This window comes from Mycteria americana, chromosome 3, assembly GCF_035582795.1.
Source record: "Mycteria americana isolate JAX WOST 10 ecotype Jacksonville Zoo and Gardens chromosome 3, USCA_MyAme_1.0, whole genome shotgun sequence".
NCBI lineage: Eukaryota > Metazoa > Chordata > Aves > Ciconiiformes > Ciconiidae > Mycteria > Mycteria americana.
In genome coordinates this window covers 85,077,096-85,099,651 of record NC_134367.1, presented here as the reverse complement: position 1 = coordinate 85,099,651, position 22,556 = coordinate 85,077,096, and the positions used below count along the sequence as shown (strand labels likewise).

The 22,556-nt window shown below is 37.6% G+C and overlaps 2 protein-coding genes across 12 annotated transcripts in view; one reads left to right on the top strand and one right to left on the bottom strand.

The window, feature by feature from the left end:
* Positions 1-3,551, top strand: part of B3GALNT2 (beta-1,3-N-acetylgalactosaminyltransferase 2) — a 29,146-nt gene extending 25,595 nt beyond the window's left edge. For 7 of the 8 annotated variants that reach the window (XM_075495929.1, XM_075495928.1, XM_075495933.1 and 4 more), the window contains exons 10-12: positions 1,614-1,773; positions 2,252-2,308; positions 2,564-3,551. In XM_075495929.1, coding sequence (XP_075352044.1) covers positions 1,614-1,773; positions 2,252-2,308; positions 2,564-2,698 — 352 coding nt within the window. In that variant the 3' untranslated portion in view covers positions 2,699-3,551. The remainder of the gene's footprint in view (positions 1-1,613; positions 1,774-2,251; positions 2,309-2,563) is intronic. The other variant, XM_075495936.1, reaches the window with a different exon arrangement.
* A 131-nt stretch (positions 3,552-3,682) lies between these two features.
* The window catches only part of TBCE (tubulin folding cofactor E), a 52,489-nt gene continuing 33,615 nt past the window's right edge, over positions 3,683-22,556 (bottom strand). For all 4 annotated transcript variants that reach the window (XM_075495926.1, XM_075495924.1, XM_075495925.1 and 1 more), the window contains 14 exons: positions 20,876-21,064; positions 19,692-19,780; positions 18,886-18,985; positions 15,822-15,924; positions 11,058-11,134; positions 10,705-10,800; positions 9,179-9,243; positions 9,024-9,088; positions 8,394-8,546; positions 7,505-7,658; positions 6,842-6,910; positions 5,699-5,758; positions 4,308-4,399; positions 3,683-4,061 (listed from right to left, as the gene is read on the bottom strand). In XM_075495926.1, the coding sequence (XP_075352041.1) occupies positions 3,969-4,061; positions 4,308-4,399; positions 5,699-5,758; positions 6,842-6,910; positions 7,505-7,658; positions 8,394-8,546; positions 9,024-9,088; positions 9,179-9,243; positions 10,705-10,800; positions 11,058-11,134; positions 15,822-15,924; positions 18,886-18,985; positions 19,692-19,780; positions 20,876-21,064 (1,405 nt within the window). In that variant the 3' untranslated portion in view covers positions 3,683-3,968. The remainder of the gene's footprint in view (positions 4,062-4,307; positions 4,400-5,698; positions 5,759-6,841; positions 6,911-7,504; positions 7,659-8,393; positions 8,547-9,023; positions 9,089-9,178; positions 9,244-10,704; positions 10,801-11,057; positions 11,135-15,821; positions 15,925-18,885; positions 18,986-19,691; positions 19,781-20,875; positions 21,065-22,556) is intronic.

Here is a 22,556-nt window from a genome sequence, read left to right as displayed (position 1 = left end):
ATGTTTCATTTGTAATACGAACCTCCCCTTTTCCTGGGGTGTAAGATACGCTGTTGAGTGTAACATGCTTCATGTCTTAGTAACAGACTTCTAGGCTTGCCTTAGAATAGCCGTTGAATGAACTTAGGAGGCTTGATAATGCTTTCTTCTGCAGACTGAAAAATGAGTTTTGCTGAATCTTGCTGTAGAAATGGTGTGTTAAGGTATCAAGTGATTTTATTAGGTTACTGACAAAACGAAGTGACAAGTCGTGCTGGGAGAGAAGAGTTGGACCGAATGTCATCTTTTCTGTACGTCTGTGGAGAACTTTATGTAGGGGTGACATCTTCAAGTATAAAATCTCTAATAGTCAGTTTTCAGGTAAGGCAAGTATGAGTGATAACTTCATTAGCAATTTGTGATAACGCTGAAATCGCTATGGAAGTATTAAATGATTAGCAAAGCAGGTGCCCCTCAGTCTGGAGGGGGTTGCACCCTTCCTGCTCTCACTCACTAGAGTGGAAGATACTGAGTCTAAAGTGAATCCAGGTATCAGATGTGACTTTTATCTACTTGGTGCTTTAACATGTCAGCTTCAGCTGTGAACGTGTAGAGTCTGATAACAGATCTGCAACTGAACTGTAATTCCTCCCTTATGGGGCTGTTGTCTCAGGTGACAATTCCTAGTAGCTCACTAAAGCTTTTAGCTGCTTGTGCTCGTGACTGAATTCAGCAATGCTTGAACCTGTTCGCAAAAAGGGGGAGAACCTGCTGCATTGACACAGCTGTGCCACTTAGCTGTGAGTGTGTGAAGTAGGTGTAAGGTAAGAGGAGTGTAGTAACAGCCTTTTCCTGAACAGGAAAAGCAGGGTGTTTCTCACTGCCTGACACAGCAGTTTAACAGGTTCCGTAGTGCTGCATGGTGCGGCAGCGTGTTAAAGCTAGCCACGCCGCACTGCCTGGGCATGGGAGTCAGTGCGGAGAGACTGTGCAGACAGAGCACTGCTGGCTTTCTGCAGGCCTCTAGTAGTAAGTACTGTCTTCCCTAGAGAAGATGACTGCCAGGAAGGTTTTTTGTAATTCAGTGACGGCAGCCTTTGTTGAACGTCCGCTTTGTTGAGTTTCATTTGAAAAACAGCTTGGAGAAGGTGTATAAAAACCCAGTACTTTGCCTTGCTTCCTGGTGTTTAAGCAGCCACTAGTTTTATCAGGAAAATGTGTTGTGTAACATTGCTGTAACTGCACACCTGCCGGAGGCATGGACTTTGTGTCATGTTGATTAACAAAAGGGGGTTGGACACAGATGTATCTGTTACAGAACATAATTAAGGATGCTTGTGCTTACCTGGATCAAAACCCAGCACCGGGTGCAGACCTGACTGTCAAGGTTGCGTTTGTTTCTGTTCTGAGAACTTTCTCTTATTACCCAAGATTGAGACCAAACAACAGTTACACTTTCAGCTGTTGTGTTGGACTAGATGTGTGCCTGAGAGAAATAAGGCTAGGAACTGTAATTAGGATCACCTTCTTCCTCTTAATATTGTTTATTATCAGTGTCACTTCAGTTGTTAGCAGTGCTCATAGGTTTCACAGAGGGCTTTGTATAAACATCTCATGTCTAATATGGTCTTCAGTTTCAGACTAAATTGGGCAGTTGATCGAACTGGGAAATGGCAAGAGCTGGAGTACCCAAGTCCTGCGTATCCAGCTTTTGCTTGTGGGTCCGGCTACGTCATCTCCAAAGACATTGTTCAGTGGCTGGCAAGCAACTCTGAAAGATTAAAGACGTACCAGGTAGTAAAGCGTTGGTTCAGGTTTTTCTATCTTAAACTGGTCTGGGGAGCAGCATGTGTACTGGATGAGTTGGAAAGAAAGAACACTGCTCACGTGTTAGTGTTGGGTTCCCCTGGTTGATGCTGGCTTTTTGCAGTGCTTTTGGTCACTGCACTTAGTGTCTAGTCTAGACACTGTGTCTTAGGCCTAGGCACTTGACCTAGGCACTTAGTGTCTAGGTCAAAGCTCAACTGTTTTGGACTGAGAACCTGTGGAGCTGTAACCTTGGTTTTTGTACTGCCTTCTTTTCAGAGCAATGTATTATCACAGGAAAGCTGGGAGGATTAATTTAACACCTCTCAAGTAGTCAGACATAGGTTTTTGTAGTTACCATTTTTTACTGCTGGTACATAATGCAACTTATTCTTGCTCACAAAGTCATGCTTCGTGCTTTCCTGGTGCTAATATCTGTATTTTTTATTTTAATGTGTTGTCTCAGGGTGAAGATGTGAGTATGGGCATCTGGATGGCAGCTGTGGGACCCAAGCGATATCAAGTAAGTCTGAAGAAATTCTCTGATCTTATGCAAGGAGAACATGCCTGTTGCTCTGAGTAGCATAAAATAGAGGAGATGCTTTTTCTTTAAAAAGAAAATTGAAACAGCCACTGGATTAAAATCCAGAAAACACGGTGACCTTTGTGTGGAAAGTTTGTTGCTGGCAACAGTGAAAACCTGATTCTTGGAAGTAAAGATTGTTGAAGGCTAAGTTCTTTGTAAGAAAAACTATTGAAATGGTTCTCTCTCTAACAGGATAGTCTCTGGTTGTGTGAGAAGACATGTGAGAGTGGCATGCTGTCCTCCCCCCAGTATTCTCCACAGGAACTGAGCGAGCTGTGGAGATTAAAGGAACTGTGTGGAGATCCTTGTAGATGTGAGGGAAGATGATGGACTTGCCTTGGAAAACAGGGTAGCCTATAATGATCATGGAAAAGTGTACATTTGGATTCATTCTTGGAACAATAAGGAATGTTAAGGTATCTTTTAATGTTGGGTTTCAACTAAAGTATAACAATATTTGCACATCCCTTTTGATAATTACAAGTGGACTGATACTATTCATTTTCTATAGTATAGGTGTTGATCTGACAAAAACCAAAATGTTTAAGATAAAAACAATTTCCTTTTTATATAAAGTCAAAGACTTACTTGTAATTAATAAATGCACATAAGAATGCCAACTAGCCTGTCTTTTGTAAATTAAAGTACTACTGATTTAACTCAGTATAGAGCTGTACCAGGATCCAGTGGAGAGCTGTGCTCAGCACCAGGGCATCTGGTAAGTCTTGCTGCAGCACGTTCTGTGCTGTCCGAGAGGTTGCTTTCATCTGTGCAGGGGCTGGGACAGCTAGGGGTTAGGATTTATGTTTCCTTTGTTTATACCATTGTCATTTTAGATAAAAACAGTATCAAAGTTTGCTTATACCAAATCTTGAACTACTGCAAACTTGGCCTGATTAGGAGGGATTTCTGATAGCTCAATGTGTTATTAGATATGAATCTGAGAGTACACAAGTGAAAGTAAAATAAGATTGAGGAACAGTGCACTAAAGAATGTAAAATAAATAGCAATGCCTTGCAGTATGCTGAGAACTTGTTTATACTGTGGTATGTTAATGCTGTAGGGTAGAATAAAGGTCTGTCAGATTTTGACCTTAAATAGTCTAAGGCTGTGTAGATACTTCTACAACTACTGCTGTTTTACTTTTGTTTGCTTAAGGTCTTTGGAAGTAGCTGAAAACAAAAGAGCAAGTAGCCTCTTTCAGTGCAGCACTAATTTTGTCCTATTATAAGCAAAGAGATCACAGCTAAATCATGTACTCAGTTCAGTAAAACAAATTCTCACTGTTGCAATGGGAAGGTAGTATAAAATCTTGTCAAAAGTTACCTCGAGTTTTATTTAATTGAAGCATTTAAGCACTATTTGGTATCTCTCAAGTAAGACCATTCAGCCAAAAGCAAATGCTTTCATGGAGACTGACGATTCAGTTTAGGAGCTGAAAGTATTGTCGGATAGCCCTCTGGTGCCACGTATGAAATTCATGTTCCCCCACACATGTGTCCAGGCACAGGCTGTCCATGCTGTCTGCGGGCAGTCCGTAACTCTTCTGCAGTTCCAGTGCTGGCTTTTCCTTCAGTCTATCAAGAGAGTCCCGTCTTACCACCGTACTAACACACAGTCTCCATTTTCTATTGAGTAAAATTGCAAAGGCTTTAAGTCGTTGTCTAGTTCAACTTCTTTTCCTTCCAGCTAGAGTAAGAAAGGAAAAAAACCTGATCAGATGTAAACTGAAATCTGTTCACGTAAACCAAATATAGATTGGGCAGTGTCAGGGAGCATCTGTCATATTACAGGAATGAAATTAGGTCCTAAATTACAGCATGAAGACTGCCCTCCTTAAGCGAAATCAACTTAATTAGGCAGTATTTTAGAACATGCTGTTGACCTTTAGCAGCATGGAGTATTTTATTGTTGAATTACCCATTTTTAACTCACTTTAGCACTTTCGTAGGACAGTTTCAGTTCTGAACCAGGAATTTTAAGTAGGCGATACAGCAATCCTTTGACCCTCTGAATAGTCATAGACTCTGTCAAGGGGAAAGAAAGAAAAGGTATTAGGAAAATGCTGCTACCACTGAGCTGTAGCAAAGTACTAGTGTTTCCACTATACTTTCTTATGGCAACAGTGAAAGGCTGTACTGCTGCTTCAGTTCTAACACTGCAATAATGTCTTTTGTACCTGAAACCATAACTGCTAATATCCAATAGAAAACGGTTTAATCTCTGGTGGATAAGACAGGCTATGCTACTACGGTTTAAGCGCTTTGATCCCATATACCAAATTAAAGTGTTACGGCTTCATAATTTACCTTTTCTGAGTTTGTATTTACTACATGCTAAACTAAGTGACCTTTGGGACACATACCGGTCAGGCTCTGACTACGTGCATCTGGTGACTGTTCCTTGAAGTTTTCATTACCAGGAACTGGCTTTCCCAGCACAAATAAATGAATGTCACTGTGGAACTAGTGCCATTCTTAGAAATGGTATTACATTAATTAGTCCCAAACAAGTAGCCAGCAGAGTTGTAGAGTGGTTTATATTATGAAGTCAGTTACACAAAGGGATATTTTTTGTAATGGATCTTGAATGAGTAAATGTAGTTTGTTCCAGAGGTGATACCTGTGTTTGCAATAGATATACTCAATATTTTGGTTGAACTTTCACTTCTTTTGAAGCTTTATCTAAAGGCACAGCAATAGTGAGTTAGTCCTGTAATACCACACATTGTACTTAGACAAATATTTTTCTATCAAACATTTTTGTAAAAGCTGTATCTATCTGATTTTATGCAACTTGTGATAATAAATGTGATTTTTATTTTAGAATAAAGCTTGAGTAAGTCTTTTCTCTCAGACTCCATTCTGACACATCTTTCCAAAACATCAGTTTGATTTAGAACAAAGTCTATTCATTCTAGTCTCACTACAGGCACGAAAACATCAAAAGGCAAATTTGATACAGGTCAGAATTAGATTTCTAACTTAATGTATTAGATACTAGACCTCAATATCTAGAACTCCAGACTATGTAGTTGGCTCTTACAACTTCATGTTCTTGTTATTTGGTTAACACATCCACCAGATTTCATACCAGTTAATTAGCCTTTGATTGCCTCAGACACATGAATCATGAAACCAGCAGCAGAGGTGGTAAGACAAGCATCAACTTTCAATCTTCAAGCTGGACTGAAAGTAAGTATGAACGTCAGAAAAATAATGGCTTTTTCAAACAATTTCTACCAGAGGCAGCTGCCATTCTTTAATACAGTTATTTGAAAAGGAGCTACAAATAAACTGCTTAAACACAAGCCAAAGGCTTCCTACCTGGTAGCTTTTTCTCCACTGGCTTCTGTTCAGGTTTCTCAGGACATTTAATTGTCAAAGCTTAAGGAAGAACAGTGAGACATTAGTGAATGAACGTTAAGCCCTGTTCTGGCAGGAGCAGAGTCTTTCTAGTCTGTTTTTATGACAAATTGTTTGCCCTAGCTCAGCCTGATCTTCTAAAAAAATTAGGATGTAGCCTGTATCTGAGCAGCTAAGATAGCATTTAGTCATTCCCTGAAAAATTAAAAGTAATTTTATTAAAATAATCAAGTGTTTATTCATCTTTGGTAAATTAGGGAAAATATTTTAGAAGTTACTCCCTATTACTTCACATGTTTTTTTGATCAAAAGGAGTAGTTACTTAAAAATGCTTAATTTCTAGTTAACTTTTTAAAATAACGTGCAGTAGAATGGAAACTGTTTACTCAGTTTAAAGCAGGTTTTTGACCCTCATATCCCAAAAGCACCGTACAAGCACATTTTAAGGAAGTTATTAGCCTAATTCTTTTACAGAGATTAAAAGACTCATCCTTAAAAAATGTTTCTATTACGTCTAGCCAACTAGATTCCTTGTTCTATTTAGGCATTAGAATATAACACCTTAAAATACTATTTTGTCCATGGAGTAAAAAAAGGTTCAGTTCTTCTATCAACTGGGAAACCAAGCTAAGCGAATTTCTAAGTCTGGGATGTAACCTAGTTTAAATACGTAGACAGCCCCAAATACCAAAGCTACCCATATTTTCCTTGCCTGTCCTAAAGTTAAGAAGCTATAACCAAAAAAGAAAGAAAAAAAAAAATCAGAAAACGGTGCAGCTATTGAGGTTAAAATCTCAACTGCCTTGTGTAGAGAAGCCATTCACACTGTCAGAATGGAGTATCGATTACCTCTGTTGTCCATTAAGTCTTAATTAAGAAAATCATTTGGCTTGGGTTGAGGGGAAATGAGATGGACTAGATACCTGCTTCTGTGTACTCTATCTCATTGATACACACAGTTCAGAGAAGCAGAATTACACGCTGGAACTCTGACATCTCAAAGGCTTTTGAACCTTTTGTTCTCCATATCCACCCAGGAAACACTAAGCTTGTAAAATATTTTAAATGCAGAAGGAACAATTTTGACCATTTCTGGCCTCTTACTCAGAAGCTGATTTTTCAGAGTCAAAGGCTGTCGTCCCTTCAGTTCTCCTTCTTCAGGCGCACCATATTCTGTGTGAAGGAAAGTGCACGTAGCCATGAACCCTTCAAGGACTAAAACTCAACAGTAGACCGAAGAGCACTGCGGTGCTGGATCAGGCATGAGCCTGCTACCTCAGTTCCCTCAGCAGCTAGGATACTGAGTATAGAAAGCGGTAGGCTCCTGCAACACTAAGTACTGCAGACATGAGCCTTGATCAACTGCTACAGCATTTAGGAGGGTGCACGGGCACATGGGGTGGGGTGGAGCAGGTGACAGGCACATGGAGGTGCTGCTTAACATTCCCACTTTAAAAAAGCCCCAGGTGGAGACAGCCACTGCCGGCTCCCCAGTAGAGTTATGGGGCAGATGCTCACAGGTGTCATCCCTGAGGCAGTGAGCCCAAGTTCCTGAGGCAGCAGTGCCCGGAAGGGCACAGTGCTATGCAGCTGCCCCGCAGAAACAGAAGCCATTCGCACACAGGCCTGCCAATGGGTGGGCTTCCCTAAGGCAGTAGAAGCACATGGAAAAAGTGTCAAGGGGAAGGGAAACCAAAGAGAGACCGAACCAGTGCTGCCACAGTGCCAGAAGTGAGGAAATGCTAATTTTACTGTTCTTGTACTTACTAAGGCAAAGCGATGGGTATCTGGGATGGGCAGCAAGAAATTCTTCACTGGGTTTGTTTTTCTCTGGGTTCCAATTCCCACCAGCTGCTAACCAGTCATTTCCAAATATTTTGCGATAATCAAGCTCTGCTCCTTTTCTTTCAGCAGGAAGGATCTGTACTGACACAGGAACGGCACATAATATAATTATACAACTTTTCAGAGAAGAAAATCTAATTAATGACACTGACTCCTTGCTCTTACTTAGGTGTCAGTATGTTTTAATGCTACCAAGAATCTTACAAACCCTATCTCCAAGTACTGACTGATCCATATATTCAGTACATTTTAAGCTATTAATCTTACAACCCCTCCCTCCATTTACTGACTGACTGATCCATACATGAATATCTAAGCAAAGATGTTACTGTATACGATGATGCCAGGATGTTTTTGTAGCTATGGAACAGATGCTGCTTGTGCTCTCTTTTATGATAAACATTGTCTGAAAGCTTGATTTGCTTTAGATAATGCTATTTTCGTATTACAGAAGGCAAATGCTTGTATTACTGTCACTGAAACAGATTCAACTACGCTGCTTTTTCTTTTTTTTGGACAGAGTACAGTTTTTGTTAACAGTCCTGCAACTTCAACACAACTCAGGCACTTGAAAAAAAACCACCATTCCTCCATCTTGTCCTAGTCCCCACTGAGTTAGCAGCGTTCACACGCAGGGCTGCATCTTGTAGCGCTACTGAGTGCCCCACTGACTGGGTGCTGGCATAGTCGGCACTTTACTCTTCCTGCACCCAAACAAACTGTAATCTTAAAAGAAACTGAAAACAATTCCTCAGGCAACAATGTAATGTTTTTGCCCCAGACTCATGCCATTTGTTGCAATACCACGTACCTCAGACTTGTTCAAAACCTCCAATTGACTTATCTTGGCAATAATTAGCTGTCTCAGGGTCTCTGGGTTCTTCTCTGTGTCCATGAAAGGGTTATTGTGACACTGCAGTGACCGCAAACTTGGCAGCTTATCAAGCTCATTGATAGATGACCACTGAAATGGAAGGGAACAGTCTTTTGAGGAAACATAAAACATACTTCATTTCAGAACAATACACTGTAGCATTGACTTTTCCTGTACAACGACCATGACTGAAACTATTATTTTGGTCAGCAGAACCAAGTACTTTCATCCTGTTCATTTAGCTAAGGAAAAAACTGCATTACATTTAATTAAGTAAAAAAAAAACCCAAAACAAACAAATGAGGAACTACTCAGCATTTTAGATCATTAGAATTCTGAGAGAGGAATTATGAGGTAGCAGAGGGATATGATTAGCTACCATAAACATGTTTAACTGAGACATTAAGAAATGTTTTTAGATTTTTAAATTATGCCTCTGTGTTCATCAAAGTATTCAATAGTTACCTCAGGATCTTTCTTACACATTTTAAAAAAGCAAACTGCAAGTTACTCTTACACAAAGATACATGCATTTACAAAATGTGAAACTATCACAATCTAACCTACCTGTGATATTTTATTGTCATTTATTGCAAGGCGTTTTAGTGAAGGAAACATTTTAGTCTTGCATCCTAGGAAAAAGAGTAAATTTACAAGACAATAGTGAAAATTTTAAATTAACAGAATTATAAAGCTATAAATAAATTACTTCTTCTACATACCAAATCCCACATCAGGAAAGTGTATAGAAGATATTCCAGTGTTTCTAAGTATTAGCTGTTCCAATCTGAAATTTAATAGATACAATGATTACTGTACATGGCACAGGAAGTTTTTTTGTAAAGAAATACTACCCCAGGGTTTTTTTAAACAAAGATCTAAAACTTTTGACATGACGCATAATCACTGACAAGTGAATGGCAGCTTCACAGACAGTACCCAGACTTCAGCAAAGTGTTCAGGGAATACATTTTTTCAGAGAATAAGTGCAATAATTTCAAGCTTTCAAAATGGCTCCTGGATTTAAATGGTGTGATTTTCAAAATTATTTTTTTTAAAATAGCTTGTGGCTATTTAAAATCATGGCTGCTCTTTTGGTGTACAGTGCAAGATAATAATTCCGCAAATGAGCAAAACTATTGTATTAGTCCCACAATTTCCCAGTCACTGTAATGTAACCAAAGTGCTTAAGGAACACAAACCTGCTTTCCCTGGATGGTAACCCCAAAGCAAGGAATCATAGCTCAAGCCTGTAACTACCATAAAGACGCTGCTATTGAGAGTACAGTAAACCAGAAGAGTGTAAAGGGTATTACCACAGACATTCTTTTGAGAAAGTGGAAATACATTTACCCAATGCAGTATACTGGGGGGGTGGGGGGTGGAGGGGGGTGGTTTGGTTTTTGTTGTGGTTTTTTTTTGTGGTTTGTTTTTTTTTTTTTTTTTAATTTTGAAGCATGTCTCTTTCAAAGTCTTTAAGCTACCCCAAAAAAGCACTGAAACTTCCAAAAGAGAGTGCCACACACTTCTACCAGTAGAGTAACAACAGTAACCTTCCCCATAGTTAATAATCAAGAGCAGATCACAGAGACGGGGAAGAATTATCACCCTGCTTTTTCACCTCCCTCCAACCCCTCTTTGTTTTGCTTTCTTTACAAAGGATAAATAAGTAGGTGCCACGGGTGTAAAGTGCTCATGGCAAGCGTCTATCACCAACGATCTTTAGTGTGTCAGCCTCAGGAGCAACACCTTCCAACAAACTGCCCAATGGCTTTCTGCAGGCTCAGATGACCCCGAGATGGCTGGGCAGCTACTGATGAACCTGCATTACCCTGTCATGGTCAGAAAACTGTTCCTAAGAAATGACTTCCATAGCTCCTTTGCTTTGCCACGCCACACAAACTGTACAGTCCTGTCATCTTGGATAAAACCCTGTGCATACTAATATAGAAAGAACTTATATAGTAACTAATATAGTAACGTGATAAATCACTTTCGTTTCGTAAGTATATAATGAAAACCTAATAACATAAGCTTAAGAATGTGTTACTACACAACAAAAATAAGATTATATTAAAATAGCTCAATTAAATAATTCAGTTACTCTCCTCAAGAGGGCAAAATGCCTCTATTTCAAGATTCCATATATCTTACACGCAACATCAATACTATCATATTTCAGTCAACAAAGACTATGGAGATGAATATCCAGGACAAAGACTTTCCAGCAAATTTGTTTAACAGCTACCTGGGAAGATGTGCTATTAGATGCAGCTGATTTCCATCCAGTAACTGGTTGTCTGAAAGGTCTAACAACTTCAGGCTCTGCAGGACATTATCAGGCCTGCCACATTGGAAAAAAACAAACACAAATGCGGAACATTTAAAGTTATTTGTTAATGAGAACAATAGTTTTCTAAGTATATAACTGCATGCAAATAACTGTGTACATTTATAAATGAAGTACATCACACGAAGTTTGCATCATTTATTTTACAATTATGTCATGGTGATGTAAACATTACAGGAATGTAACTTTATCTGCTGTATAACCTTGCAGTACATCAGTCACAAATGACTGACTTATGTTACTCATCTTACCTTTCCAAAACTGTAATATTATTAGAAGTAAGGTACAACTCTTCAAGTGCTGGCCATCCTGGAGCACAAAGAAGAACCTAAGAGCAAAACTTCATTTAATATAACAAAAGTTGGGAAAAATTATTCCAGAAATTATACTTTATGCTGATTTCCTCAGAACATGTTCAGAACAAGCCATAGCTCCCCAAGCCAGAGAAACAAGTATTACAAACAAGAGAAACGGATTGCCTAGCCCTCCCTTTTCTTCCAGCTGGCTCTTTCCTGTGTCTGGATCTACCAGCACAGCTGCCATCCAAGGTGTTCTGCACAGTCACAGGACTTACAGTTCCAGGCTTGAGGCTAGGAGCTGCCCTACCTCAGACTGTGTGACCTGGCAACTGAGTTTATTTTATTCATTAGGGTTGGAGTGACCAGATTTTCCCTATGATGAGGTGAGGAAATGGCAGTATATACTCGACTGCTAACGGTTCTGGAACTTCTGCACATCTCATCAGGTCTGACAGACTTTTTAAATGTCTTAATTTATCAGAGCTTGAAGGCTGCTCTGTCATGGGACTGTGCCAGCACATGAAACCACTAAAACCCAAGAACTGCATTAAGTCAGCACATATCCTGAAGTTTTCAAGTATTCTAAAGGAAACAAATCAGTTCAAAAAGGCTACAAATTGAACAAAGACGCATTTGTTTTAAATCTTATGTCCTGAAATTACAAAAAAATTATTATTTTACTTTGTAAAGATTTATCTTTTGCAAACATCTACAGCAGATAACACAACTTTTAAAAATAAACACTTATTACAAAGCAATAGAAATTGCTGGCATAAACCCCACTTTTGTATGCAATTGTGGCAGTGTCAAAAATTTTGCAGTTTTAGCAAACGGAGTTCCGCAAGCACTGGAACTGACTGGTTTTCTATAGATATGTGCCTGTGAGTCGCAAATTTTTTTTTCACTGAGGTTTTTCTTGTGTTCTCCAGTGTCAAATTAAGTGTGAGTTCATCCTGCTACTCCTTCCTTGATTAGGAAACTTAGAGGGGCTCTTTCCTCCATCTACATTCCTCTTTTCTTGGAACTTGTAGGTAATAAATTATTTTTAAGCCCCCACCTCTTTTCAAAATTGTGTTTGAAATTGGCTAGCAGGTTCAAAGTTTTTGAGATGCAAGAACAGAGACATACACAAACACAGCGTAATCGCCTAAAGCTTGTTTTTACAGGAGGTTACAAAGGTCACAGAGCAGTGAAGTTGAGAGATCTGGACAATCCAATTCAATTTGTTATGTATATAGCTAACCCATTCTCCTATAAACGTCCACTATCCTAGACACCAAAAAGCCTCCTTTCATCAACTATCCTTCATTCTCTCTGTTACAGCTGTATGAAGTTATACAGCTGGATGTATATATAGCTCCCTCATTATGTACACAATACGAAATATTAACACTGAGATCTCTTCAAGTGGCGGCATACGATTTGGGGCTCAACTGCTTCACACTCAAAAATATGAAACATCATCCTGCTGCCATATCTGCAACACATGTAAACTTATAAGCTCAGATATAACAACTTTTCCTGCTCCAGAGCAAGAGCAGAAAACACCAATATTTTCTCTCTTTAATTTGGATAGTGTTTCCCTATGTCAATAAGACAGACCAAAATAGTTTATCTATTCATGCTTCTTCATCACTAAAGGAAGCCTGCAGAGTCAAGAGAAATTAGGTGCATGCTCACTCCAGAGAACCTTTGGGGGATTCCCCCACAAAAATCCTGCGTTGTGACGGAGGGAACAGAAAAACTGCACAAAACTGAAGTATCAGAAGACTTTTCAATAGACCGACCAAATGACTAGAAAATTGCCAAACCCAAATGACAGTCACATCACAATTCTAAGAAACTCAAATTTTTTTCAAATTTTCAACTAACTGCTTAAACCAGCCTCCATACAGAAACAAAAGCTCATAGATCTGACACCGAATTAACACACAGGAAAGATCGGGGGCTTGTGGTCGATAGCTGGTGGGGAGGTTGGGACGAATAGCCAGTGGAGTAGCCACTGCTGATCAAGAAAGAAAAACGGAAATCCAAGACCTATTGCAAAAGAAATAAAGACAACAAGAAACAACTGTCACCATATAAGTCCATGATGTTCCCATATTTTTAGTCTCTTTATCCCAGGAAGCACATAATATAAATGGGAAAGGCAAAAAGAAGCTTAACAAGAATCATCAAAGCTATGAAACAGAGAATAGCTGTTCTCAGTTACTTGCATATAAAATATTGGGAATTATTGAATTAAATTATCAGGCAGCAAGATCAAAAACCAAAAAGGGTAGTTCTTCATACAGCACATAATTAAACTGATGTTAAAAGATGTGGATATCAAAATTTTCAAATGGGTTCTTAATACAGTTAGATAAATCACAAAACAATCCACAAAGATTAATTAAATACAGAGATATAGTCTCCAGCTCGGGAATCCCCAGAACTCTGGATTACTTTCTAAGAAGCTCTTACCATATGCTTGCCCTTTGCCTAGAATTTTTCCCAACTACCTGCTACTTGCCAGTGTCAGAAACATGGTCCTGCACCTCTGCTCTAACCCAGGTTTTTCTTTTACCCTGTATAATAGTAGATTATTTTATAAATATAAGATCTTAGTTTGAAAACAGAATAACAAATATAACATTATGATCTAAATACTGAATAAGAAAAAATGTTTTTGGAGCCATAAATATGAATTCATTACTCTCAAATGCATTAATTCAATTTCTAAGTCAATAGTTTCTAACTAAGATATTTTACAGGACATCTTTCCCCTTGAAGGTTCTATGTTATGTTTTGAAGAATCAATTAACAATTATGCACTAATAAGCTGTTTTACTGATATATTAATAGAAATCTCAGATTTATTTAGACATATGCTTATAATACACTAATGAAAGAACTTTTTGGAAAACTGATGCTCAAGGCATGTAAATGTGGAGTTATGCATAATTGCATAACAGGTAAGCATGTCCCTCTACTGTGAAAAATATTTCAAAACAGATGAACAAATGAAAAAACCTACAACTCTTCTTTTTTAAAACTATCCCCATGCCATATATTCTTACATATGACAATAAGTTATTTTGAAATGCTGTTCACCATTAAATTGTTTTAATTAAAACATTTCTAGGATTTTCAGACTTCGCTTATATTCCCATTGACAATCACTGTATTTCTCTTTTGCCTGGATCATATTCATTATTATTTTCTATTAAAAAGTTGACTTTTCAAAGTAACTCCCCATATAGCCTAAGCAGTAACATTTTCAAGTGGTTTGTTCACAGAGTATTAATGTCAGGTAGGTCCCTTTATTTTCTCCCTTTTGTTTGGCTGCCCCGGAACACCACTTCTAAACACAGGCTTATGTCTGCCCACTTATAAGGGAATGAATTGAACAAATTTCAATTTTTTTAAAAAAGATTTCTGAACCAGAAATGTCTTTACCGCCTATGATGAATCGTCAGCTAGAGCAGAGTTTCAAAAACGAATGCAAAAGCTATGTAATTTTAAACTGCTCTGACTAACCAGGGGCTTCTCTCTGAAACCCCTAGAGAACTCTAATCTGCCTGAAGCAATGGCTCCAACCAGCCTTTCAGCCCCGCTGGTATGGAGAGCTGCTGGCAGCTGCCAACATTTTAAACACCACAATGCACAGATTTATTCTGACGAGCACTAGACGACATTTGAAGTGTTTGTAGCCACTTAATTCTTCCATTCACTTCACCATTCGTATTGCTGCTGTTATGGAAGGATTATCAGCTGTCCTAGCATAAACCTCACTGATGGTTTAAGAGCACAGTGAATGGACACTAAACAAAAGTATAGCGATGACCCTCCTCTAGCCCTGCTGCAAAAGAAGAGAATGAAGAAGTTTCTTTCTGCTTAACTCCAACCCCAGTTTTGGTAAGTGCTTTATTACTGGATAGTGGCTGGCAGCAAAAATCTGAAAATCCAGGTAATTTCACAATGCAGTACATACATAATCTGCCCCCGAGAAATCCAAATAATGGGCTGGCATTTACAAACCATTATAAGTAACACGCCACTACTGAGATGTGCTTCATAAGCCCAATCTCTGAAAAAAGGCCCACTGCTAACATATTTGACAACACGACTTCATTCTTAATAGGACATCATACTAGGGGAGAGTCATTTAAATGTTTGCATGTTTCAGTCCCTGAAACAAATCAGAGCTTTGTTTATTCTTTGCTATATCTGTGTTGCATATGACCAGGCATCACGTATTTCAAGAATTGTCAGTATGTGCAAAGATACTAACCCAATCTCCTGCTGATGCAAAGTGATGCCAAAACAAGTACTTTGTGTCATAATGACTTATGTTCTTGCCATTTGCATTTGTTCTATTACATGCATAACAATACAGACAAACCTTTAATAACTACAAGGGAACACAAAGTTTTCATTCACACAAACCTTTGGGACATGAAGTTATGTTATGCTCCAACTGCTTTATCTTGACTTGGTAATTTACAAATGTAGATAAGTCAAATGTTTCTTATTAGACTCCTGTGCCAATACAACTTCCTACATTATGTAGGAACTACATTAGTTACTATGTAACTAATACAGTTACGCCACAGCACCTTTTCTAAGGTTGATTACATTTCAGTAGAATAATATAATACATAAATGTTTATTGTGCTTTCCTTGCTTCAAAAACCTAGCAATATAAATAAAAACAAAACCAGGAAAGGTTATTACCTCTGTCCATGTTATCTCAGTTTGATTAAGTGCCAGAATCCTCAATTTTGAAAATACACTGGATACAGAAGTTGATGTAGATGGAAATTTCATTTTGTTTTCACTGTGTAAAAATAATAATTATTAGCATAAAGAATAATTGCATTTATTTAAGTCACTAATTTGGAATTACATATTAAAGACAAAAACAATTTACACAAAAAAAATTTTAAAAGTCACTGCCAAGGTGTCACATATTTTAAAATATTATAAAATATCCTTATAGTTACATTCAAATGTACTCTTTCCTAATTTACTTTCCTACTTCATGAATGCATATTTGTTCATCTGTGGCCTCCTTCCCCTCCTTTTCCTCCCCTAAGTTTTGAATATGAAAATAATGATTTTCATTAATATTAAAGGAAACAAAGTCAGATTTTGGGCTTAAACTCCTTAGTGTCGATTGAAAATAAAGAGCCTACATGACTATCTAGACCTCAGCAAAACAAAAGGATGTAAAATCCGCTCTCGGTAGCAAAATATCACTATAAAGTAGTTAAAAGATTCTCAAATCTGCAGTCTTCAAATTAGTTTTCATTACTCACCCTCAAATAAAAGTTTTTATTTCTTTCCTAAGGTCTGATCTACCTGCATATTATGATAAAAAAATCCCTCAGTGTAGTTATACTTATGGGTTAAATTTCCCCATTTAAACAAGCTCTTAGAGCGCTGGTTGATGGCTAATCACTTTTATTCTTCTCCCAACATTCCTGGCACAAAAAATTCAGTAACAGACTTACCCGCTAATGTCTGTCTTTTTTAAAGTAAACAGAAGGTCAAAACAATAAAAAACCAAATTCAGACTATTTCAGCTTGTAGTCATAAGTGTCAGATTCCAACATCAATCCCATTTTGCTTCCCAATTTTATCACAAATAGCTTCCAAAAAGCCTTCAGTCTAGACTACACTTCTCAACAATGAAAAACTGAAAAAAATATTCTAGGTGAATTAAAATAAATTCTCTGTATTCTCATGGATGCTAATAATAGATCATGACAACACACGCTCTAGGTAAATTTAGATTTACAAATAGCACCCAGGTTGCAAACAGCTGTTCAGTGCTAAATATTGAAGAAAATGGAACACCTACAACTATTTAAAAAAAAATACATTTTAGTCACATTAACTATAAGAACAAATACAAAAACTGGGGTCACTTTTTTGTTAAATTAACTTGGTATTTATTTCAATTGAGCTAAAACAATTCAATTGTTTTAGCTACATTGTGCGTACTGTACAATGAAGGCTTTGGAAGCTGCTAATCTCAACACAGATCTCCAAGACTAAAAAAAGTCCTATTTTGGATTTCTGCCTTCAGTCCTATTGCCCTGCTGCTGTCTTCAATGACTAGTACGACCTCCAAAACAGCTGAACAACTCTGCTTAGAGTCAGCAGTCAAGGCGTTAACCTTGACAATAAAACAAACTTCCTAAAGTTGCAGCTGTAACATTAACTTCTCAAAAGTAGTGGTTTAGGCTGCTCCCTATTTACAAACTTTAATCCATTGTGTTAGTTCACACCAGAAAATTATTCTGGCATGTGCCAGCTACAGTGTACAGGTGTGTACTAGAAATGTTCTTTATTTTGGAATTATTTTGTAAATTCTTTCTTGTTTCGATGGAATTACAGCTTTATTTAACAACATCCTCCCTCCTCTTCCAATGCCATCACTGTACAAGAGATTTTCCCCTAGGTCTGTCACCCTGATCCACATTTCTTATCAGCATCATTTCAGGACAGGAATAGACCGGGTCTTGGGACACTTAAGGTTTGGTTAAAGCATTATGGATATTTTAGTTTGGTGTCAAGACACTGTTGGTAAAGCATCATTCTTAAACAAAAGTGGGCTCCTAATTAAAGACTTGCCTGGGCAGTCAGAATATATGAACAGTAACAAAAAGCAGAGATAAAGTCTTAAGACACTTGGAATGACTTTAAAATAAAGAAAAGAAATTACTTTACAGTTTTTCCATGTAGAAAAAAATTTCTAACCTCATGAAAAAAACCCAAATAGGTTTGCAAACCCAGAAGGCAAACAGATAGCTACTGCTAAACCTAACTAAAAAATGCTAAGTGAGATTTTTAAGTGATAAGGATGTGTTACGAGTGCTTTCACAGGCAGGCCGCAAACTCCTGCAGCAGTGCCACCTCAAGGTCTTGGCTTCTTCCAAGGGGCCCATCTGTCAGCAGAGTCCCCGCACCCTGCCAGTGCCACGCAGACCCTACGCACAAGTATCCAGAGAGTCTGACCTGCTGCACACGCACAGCAAACTTGGCAATGTCTGCTGTAAAGCTGGTCTCCTTGCTGCAAACCAGACTCACCGCACACATGCAATGTGGATGCATACACAAGTCAGTTCTGCCTTGGGGCAAACTAAGCTTTAAAATCAAGACAATTAATTGTCTTAGATGTCACAGAAGTGTATAAGGGCATCTTATGACGCTGTAAACCTAAGTTTCCATACTCCCCGTTTCCTCATTTCTATAAAAGTACTCTGAGTAATTTTTTTTTACTTTCAGTCTAACTGCTTAAAAGAGTCTACAGCACCCTGTAGAAATCTATAATGCATTTTAACCCAGTCTGCCTAGCCAACAAGCAAACTTGCATAAAAATGATGAGATCTGTTATGTAGAACACATTGACAAATGCCTAAATTCCTGTAAATGTTTAATGGCTGAAATATGTATTCTATTTTTCAGACAACTGTGATTTTTCTAATTTTACAAAACTCCAGTCAACATCCATCTGTCCCAAGCACTCCTCCAGAATTTAGTTTTACATAGATGCTAAACTCCTAGGGTTCTAGTCTTTCCTTGAAAAGGGATGTCTGAAAAATATAGCACACATGAGTTGTTTAAGGACAAGATTTAAAAAAAAAAAAAAAGTATTTAAAAACTTAGCTCCCATTAAAATGGGCATTGAGGCATTCAGTTACCTTTAGAAAGCTGACCCTGTATCTAAAAGAGTCTCTTCTTTTTTGTCCCTACCCCAAAGGAACAGAAACCCACATATGAATATTTATACCTGATAATAAGTGTTTCCAGCTTTTGAACTTGAGAAGCAATAGCTGTTACTGTCTCCCAAGATGATATCAGATTTTTTGATAGATTTATATGCCTGATATCTGAAATTTCACATTAAGAAAAAGAAACATCTCAAATCTGAACCTCCTTTTTCAGAAATTAGAATTAGGGTTTGTTTTTGAATCAAATAAACAGAAATAGATTACACTTGTTTGGGTTAAGAGATACTACTGCTCAGTTACAGCAAATTTTATTTTGATTTGTGGTATGGAAATGGCTTATAGTTTTATAAAAGAGCTTAACTTTACAAATCCTAAAATGGATTAATTTCTGTATTGACAGGAACTCTTACCAGGCCTTATAAATGAACAAATAATACCTGCTTTGTATTTCTGTAACATTGCTACAACATGCAGTATATCGAACACATTATTTATTATATATTGGAAACCTCTGGTGCCTATAGAACGTATCAGCTGCCTTTTTATGGGGTTACCTATTCTAGAGTTAAATAAAAAAAAAAAAAAAACAACAAACCAACAATTGCTGGAGCCTTCTGAAATTGCAGTCACAGTACCAACCTATGACAATATTTCTATTTTTATCCACAATTTGCACTCCCTCTCAAAAATTGTAGGCATCTACTTTTTAACCCTGTAAACACTGCATTAAGCTTCTAAATATACGCTGCAGTTTTAAACATTTTTTTAATAAAAGGATACTATTATCATTCATTGACGTGAACACTTGGAATGCTAAAATATGTACTTTATTTGTGGTATCATGCAATATAGCAAAAAAGGATACTAGCACATGTTCTGCTGATTTCCTCTTTCTGACCAGCATGGCTCACTGCACACTCACGGACTGAGATATCTACCAGTTGGTTCAGTTGGCTAAATGAGAAAGAACATTCTGTTAAGTGATCTTCAAACAGAAATAGGTACATTATATAAATACCTGGGTGTTACAACTAAATAATATCCTTTTCATACATAGCATCTCCATTAGAATTAGCAATGTGCAGATTGCTACATCGCAGTGTCTTTCTTACTCGAAAACAGACACATCTCCTCTATTTTTTGCCTTTACATTGCTACTACAAAACAGGTCTAGTTGAACCACAACCCCCACTCCCCAAAAAAACCCAACAAACCCTCATCCAACTGAAAACAAGAGTGATAAAACAGACAAAATACAGCTATGCAAATTGGAATGTAATCAGAGGTTCCAAGTTAAACAGGTTTCTTGTAATACTTTTTGCAAGAGGTTCTAAGTTATTTGGGCATTCTTTGTATCACTTATCACAAAGGACAAAAAAAGAGTATTTTTGACTGCTTAGTATGTTCTGGGAGACAAAGGGAGAAGAGTTGTGGAACATCAGCTCAGAAAGAGACTGCCACCTACTGAACTGATACCTCTCTACTGCTGGAGGTCATTAAAACTGCAATCTATTACACATCATTAAGTTACTCCCTTTCTTACCCTTCCAGATAAATGAACATGACATGAACTGACTGAAAGACTTCTTCACTAGCAGTACAGTGACTTTCTGCCTTCTCTTGCTTAGTTACAAGGTCATTACTGATACGAGTAAACAAAGATGAAATAATACTGTACAATATTAAGAAAATATTAAAATACATCTATTTAAAAAGGACTATGCATGCGTATAATGATTGCCAATATGATGATAATTTATCTCACTCATTCCTCCCCAAATATCATCACCTCCTACTTTGTGAAATCAAAATGAGGACTGTGAGCACTCAAACATGACATAATCCCAGTTCCTATCCATAAAACATGTAAATTATGAAGCCACAATAGGAAGATTTCTTGTCTCTTCCACTATAGCACAGTTTGCCTTACTTTTAGAGATATGACAATATTATATGCAAGGCAGCCAGCTTCCTTTCCTTACAGTTGAGCTACTTCTCGACTAATCAATCGCTAAGAGTGTATCTTAGACTTTCATATATTACACTTGCCTTTGTTGTTCTGCAACAGAATCCATGCCAACAAATTCCACACTCTTCTTTCCAAATACAAATGTATTCTCTGTCCCATGTTGAATATCTTGCTCATCATTCAATCCGTACCGATCCTTTACTGCAGTAAGAAAATCTACTCCAAAATTTGCCTTGTTTGGCCGGATAAATGATCCTCCTCTAGGATGCCTAGAACAGAGCAGCCAGGAAAAGGTAAAATATGAAAAGTTATCACAAGAATGACTAGTCTCAAAAGTACTGATTATTACTTTTTTAAAATACTGGGAACCAAAGCAGTCAAAAGGCAATTCTACGGGCTAATTTTAAACATCACTGTTGCCACTCAGTGAGACCAGGTAAGACTTGCGAAGTATCTTTGATGGTATTTGACCCAACGAGTTCACATTTGTGAGATGCCATGAGAACTGAAGCACCACATCTCCAAATGTACTTACACATCAAAATGACAATGTCAGTGCCATTATTAGAAATAACTGCTCTGTTGTTTCCAAACTCATTATGAACTCAGTTTTTCCAGAAAATTGAGTTTCTACCTATGGATAGACAAAGTTACCTAAATCATACAACAAATGCATCTGGAGTCTTACCACAGCCTAAGGCTCATAGGAATACTCAGAATAGTCACTGCCTCATTATATTTGACTTGAATAATTAGCTTGTAATTCTAAGAAAATGCAGCCTTGTCCTTCCATCCACACAAATGACACAAGATGCAAATTGTACCACTTGGAATTCTTACACAAACTCAGACTTTCAAAAATTCTGATACTAACTTGGTAACGATTTTGAAACTGAATATTCAACAGAATTATCCAGCTAATGTATGTTCTACACAGCCCTATGAAGTTTCTCAGTTATTCTTGAGCACTGAAAAAACTTTATTGCATGACAATTTCTTGCTGTGCAATTGCTTTGACAATTTCTATCAAAGTTAACAAGGAAACACAGTATCGAGGAAGAACTGGCAGAGATAAGTTGTGGGAACGGTATCACAGAGCAGATGGATGATCTGATAGGAGGATCAGCCAGAAAACAGCAGGAAGAAAATTGCTAGTTGTGATTACCTGTCTGCCTTCCAGCTGAGAAGAGTACAGACTTTGGTTGGAAAGTACCCAGGAGGAAGAAATCACTTATGTAAATAAAACACCTCTTTTCAAAACAGCATGTAAATGTCAAGTGGCTAATTAACAAACCATAATATAAACCACCAATGCTACAGAGTTCAAAATTCTCTCAGAAAAACAGTAACTAGAGACCCTGAATCCTATGGACCTATTACAAGTAGATGGAATAGCTGGGGCAGCATATATTCACATTTTTATTAAAAAAATCAGTACTGGAAATTGCCTGTGCCAGTTTCAGTCATTAACTTTTCTAATGCTTATTTAAGTACTCTCATATCCTAGAGAAGGATCTGGGTAGAAACTAGGTATTATTTACTTTAAAAATATATTCAGTCTAGTTTTGTATTGACCAAGTTTAGAGCGCTATGACTACAAAACAAACAGAAAGGCATACTCTTAGAGAACATAAATCCAGTGTGTACTTTCATGTTTGATAAGCATTTTCAATTCTCTACATTTTTAATCCAGTAACCTTCTCTTAAGTCTTTTCTTCCATTCCTTTGAAGTTCTTCATAGCTTGCAAGTATTTGGCTAGT